This window comes from Pseudorasbora parva, chromosome 24 (genome assembly GCF_024679245.1).
Source record: "Pseudorasbora parva isolate DD20220531a chromosome 24, ASM2467924v1, whole genome shotgun sequence".
NCBI classification, from domain to species: domain Eukaryota; kingdom Metazoa; phylum Chordata; class Actinopteri; order Cypriniformes; family Gobionidae; genus Pseudorasbora; species Pseudorasbora parva.
Window position 1 is genome coordinate 506,384 of NC_090195.1, and position 5,000 is coordinate 511,383.

General features: G+C 42.4%; 2 protein-coding genes across 11 annotated transcripts in view; both read right to left on the reverse strand.

Moving 5' to 3' along the window:
* The window catches only part of ptprma (protein tyrosine phosphatase receptor type Ma), a 357,435-nt gene that overhangs the window by 207,365 nt on the left and 145,070 nt on the right, over positions 1 to 5,000 (reverse strand). For all 10 annotated transcript variants that reach the window (XR_010901392.1, XM_067434739.1, XM_067434742.1 and 7 more), the window contains exon 12: positions 1,145 to 1,418. Coding sequence is in view for 9 of the 10 variants with exons in the window: in XM_067434739.1 (XP_067290840.1) it covers positions 1,145 to 1,418 (274 nt within the window). In the remaining variant the exon portion in view is untranslated. The remainder of the gene's footprint in view (positions 1 to 1,144; positions 1,419 to 5,000) is intronic.
* lrrc30a (leucine rich repeat containing 30a) overlaps positions 1 to 5,000 on the reverse strand; it is a 327,751-nt gene that overhangs the window by 158,830 nt on the left and 163,921 nt on the right. The window lies entirely within an intron of this gene.

Here is a 5,000-nt window from a genome sequence, read left to right on the forward strand (position 1 = left end):
CACACACACACACACACACACACACACACACACACACACACACGCTCTGAAGCTGCTAATAAGCCCATCTGTAAACACAGGCCATCATGTGACCGGACAAACACTGGGCTGAAGACGATGAAAAACACAAATAAAGTGGAACTTCTTAGAGGGAATAATTGGATAAAGCGGCGGCGAGTGTTTGTGCTAAAGGTCAGCGGAGCCTCGTGCACTTTTGTCTTCCTTTAACGAGCGTCACCCGGGAGAACCGAAACTGCGTCCTGTAATTGCTGGTGCTCTGCTAATTGGGAGCAATTAAAGCGCAGCATGTGTGTGTGTGTGTGTGTGATGGGTAGGTTTAGGGGCAGTGTGTGTGTGTGTGTGTGTGTGTGTGTGTGTGTGTGTGTGTGTGTGTGTGTGTGAAGAGCAGCTTGACCAACGCCTGCCATCCCTCACACTCCTCACAGCGGCTGGAGTCTTTCGTTTAGAGCCGCAATAAATAACAGTAAAAAACTGAGTCGGCTTTCACTGCAAAGGGCAAAAACTGACAGCGTTTAAATTATTCTCAGCTCCGTTCCGATACACGTGTGTGTGTTTGTATGTGTGTGAGTGTGTGTGTGTGTGTGAGTGTGTGTGTGTGTGTGTGTGTGTGTGTGTGTGTGTGTGTGTGTGTGTGTGTGTGTGTGTGTGTGAGTACGTGTTTGAGTGTGTGTGTGTTTCTGTGTGTGTGTGTGAGTGTGTGAGAGAGAGAGAGAGGGTGTGTATGTGTGTGTGTGTGTGTGTGTGTATGTGTGTGTGTGTGTGTGTGTGTGTGTGTTTGTCCTTGTTTATGTTACATTGTGAGGACCAGCCAGCAGTCCCCACTTTTCAAAAAGCTTATAAATCATACAGAATGAGTTTTTTGAAAATGTAAAAATGCAGAATGTTTCCTGTGATGGGTAGGTTTAGGGGCAGTGAGTGTGTGTGTGTGTGTGTGTGTGTGTGTGTTGGGTAGGTTTAGGGGCAGTGAGTGTGTGTGTGTGTGTGTGTGTGTGTGTGTTGGGTAGGTTTAGGGGCAGTGTAAGGGGATAGAATGTACAGTTTGTACAGTATAAAAACCATTACGCCTATGGAGAGTCTCCACAAAGTGAACCAGACGTGTGTGTGTGTGTGTGTGTGTGCTCACCCCGTTGGCCGTGCTGACGGCCTGATAGTAGATGCTGTAGCTCTTGTGTGGCAGCAGAGGGATGTTCCAGTAGCCGCTGTAGGTCCGGTTGTCCCCGATGGTGAAGGGCGTCGAGGTTTGGATCCGAGCGGCGCTGAACTCCGCGGTGAAGTAATACTGAGAGCTGAGCGCCGATGCGTTCTGGACGTGGACGGGCATCGGGTAACAGCGCAGGATCTCTGCGGCTCTCTGAGCGCGACGGGGACGCTCCTCCTCAACCACCACCTGATACACACTGCAGGACACACACACACACACACAGAGATAAGAGTCTCAACACTGAAAACATACATGTGTTTTGATCATCAGATGGTAACTTCAGCTTTAATCATAGAAATAAATCACACTTTACTGTATATTCACAAACAGAACAGAGGATTTACATTTGAATAATATTTCACAATTTTTACTGTATTTTATCACATAAATGCAGCTTTACTCATAGAGAACAGCTGATTTACGCTGCAGGAATATTTCCTGATTGAGCTCCAGGACAGTGTTTAGCAGGATAATCCGGGGCCGGTACACTGGCCCCGGGGCCGACAGTAATTAACTGGCTAAAGCCGGCTAATTCCCCGCAGTGACAGCGAGCGGCGCCGCGTCAGCTCAGGGATTTAAAGCGTGTGAAATAAAGGCGGATCGCAGGCTTCGCTCCATTCGGATATTAAAACACTGAACTCTGACACGCAGGATGAGTGGAGCTCCGGCTCGGAGCCCTTGATATGTAGGAGGAATAATGAACATGAAGAAAGGGATGGAGGCTCTTCTCCTTTAATTCTGCAGCGGATCAGGAGCAGTATTGGCCATCGTGACTCGCAGAGACCGATGAATGAAGCTGAAGTTACGAGCGGCGACGGCGGCCATTTTACAGACAGACTCACTGTCATCCTCTCTTCCTCTGACGGAGAAACAGCAGATAAACGACAAGAACTGGACTCTACTCGCTGTTCCACACGCCTAAGGGTCACACAAACGGATCCATCCATCCATCCATCCACCCATTTATCATCACAGTAAAAATACAGCGGTAAAAATACCACAAATACCACAGTAAAAATACAGCGGTAAAAATACCACAGTAAAAATACAGCGGTAAAAATACCACAAATACCACAGTAAAAATACAGCGGTAAAAATACCACAGTAAAAATACAGCGGTAAAAATACCACAGTAAAAATACAGCGGTAAAAATACCACAAATACCACAGTAAAAATACAGCGGTAAAAATACCACAAATACCACAGTAAAAATACAGTGGTAAAAATACCACAAATACCACAGTAAAAATACAGCGGTAAAAATACCACAAATACCACAGTAAAAATACAGCGGTAAAAATACCACAAATACCACAGTAAAAATACAGCGGTAAAAATACCACAGTAAAAATACAGCGGTAAAAATACCACAAATACCACAGTAAAAATACAGCGGTAAAAATACCACAGTAAAAATACAGCGGTAAAAATACCACATTAAAAATACAGCGGTAAAAATACCACATTAAAAATACAGCGGTAAAAATACCACAGTAAAAATACAGCGGTAAAAATACCACAAATACCACAGTAAAAATACAGCGGTAAAAATACCACAAATACCACAGTAAAAATACAGCGGTAAAAATACCACAAATACCACAGTAAAAATACAGCAGTAAAAATACCACAGTAAAAATACAGCGGTAAAAATACCACAAATACCACAGTAAAAATACAGCGGTAAAAATACCACGGTAAAAATACAGCGGTAAAAATACCACAAATACCACAGTAAAAATACAGCGGTAAAAATACCACAAATACCACAGTAAAAATACAGCGGTAAAAATACCACAGTAAAAATACAGCGGTAAAAATACCACAGCAAAAATACAGCGGTAAAAATACCACAAATACCACAGTAAAAATACAGCCGTAAAAATACCACAGTAAAAATACAGCGGTAAAAATACCACAAATACCACAGTAAAAATACAGCAGTAAAAATACCACAAATACCACAGTAAAAATACAGCCGTAAAAATACAACAGTAAAAATACAGCGGTAAAAATACCACAAATACCACAGTAAAAATACAGAGGTAAAAATACCACAGTAAAAATACAGCGGTAAAAATACCACAAATACCACAGTAAAAATACAGCGGTAAAAATACCACAAATACCACAGTAAAAATACAGCGGTAAAAATACCACAAATACCACAGTAAAAATACAGAGGTAAAAATACCACAGTAAAAATACAGCGGTAAAAATACCACAAATACCACAGTAAAAATAAAAGTCCTAAAACACGTCAGTCTCCAGGCCCTCGTTTAAGCAGAAGATCGTGTGTGTTACTGTGTTAGTGTGTTAGTGTGTGTTACTGTGTGTTAGTGTGTGTTATAACACAGCAGTGAATCAGAACGGCAGCTCGACCCCGTCAAACCAACCCGCAATTAAAATGTGAGATTGCTGCAATTAGCCGAACATTATTCCTGACTGATTGATAATTGAATTAAGAGGGTTTTAGGTTAATCAGACACGCATGAATTATTTCACAAAGGTTAATAGAATCAATACATTCTGTTCTGGAATCATTTACTCTTCGGCTAATCGGCTCCGCGGTGTTCTGCTGTAAATCCTGTGAAAGCTGAGCCTCGTCGGATGAAGGTCAAACTCAGCCGGAAATAAACACGCTTTCTGGGGGAACGTGTGTGTGTGTGTGTGTGAGGCAGGTGGTGTCAGTTGGAGAATTGTGTCTGTCTGTCTATTTACATATATATTCTCTTATTAATGCATATAATGTTGCCCTGCACAACAACACACACTCACTTTTTCTGACCCCATTGGCAGATTATTTATCTTATTTTAAGCAAAAACTCTCTTCATTTTGAGTTATTTTCAACAAAACAAGAAAAAATATCTTATGTCATTTTACTGATCTAGTAAATGCATCTTGATTTAAGAATTGTTAGATAATTAGACTAGAAACACGACAGAATGACGGAGTCAGAAGAGCATATTTTGTAGTGTGTATAGCTATAAGATCAGATGGCGTGAGATATTAATGACAGAGGGAGAGACGGAGCTGAGAGGCTCGAGCAGGAGAATAATTCAGCTGCTAAAGAGGAGAAAAGGCTTTTCTGATGATTTACTGCCGACTTAAAGGCCAGCCATTACTTTAGCGATCCGACAGCGCTGTGATCTACAGGCCTTCATCACAGCTCAAGCACAACACAGAAGAAGAACCAAATCTTCATCAGGATGCAAACAGCGTCACCGAATATTAATCTGAAACCAGCTGTGAACGCCATTACGAACACAAACACTCCTACGGATTCATTCTCCACACTCAATACAGACCTTCCATTAGGAAGTCATTAACAAATGTTGTGCTATAAATATTATTTATTATTGCTATTGGGAAATATGTGTCTATTTTGCATTTATCTATACATATATACATTATATTTGGCCTCCCATTGTTAACCCGTGGGGTTTAATCTGGAGTCGGCCCACCCTCTCTAACAGCTCCAGCTCTTCTGGGAAGGCTTTCCTCAAGGTTTAGGAGTGTGTTTATGGGGATTTTTGCCCATTCTTCTAGAAGCTCATTTGTGAGGTCAGGCACTGATGTTGGACGAGAAGGCCTGGCTCTCAGTCTCCGCTCTAATTCATCTCAAAGCTGTTCTATCGGGTTGAGCTCAGGACTCTGTGCAGGCCAGTCCAGTTCCTCCACACCAAACTCCTCATCCATGTCTTTATGGAGCGACGCTTTGTGCACTGGAGCGCAGTCATGCTGGGACAGGAAGGGGCCGTCCACAAACTGATCCC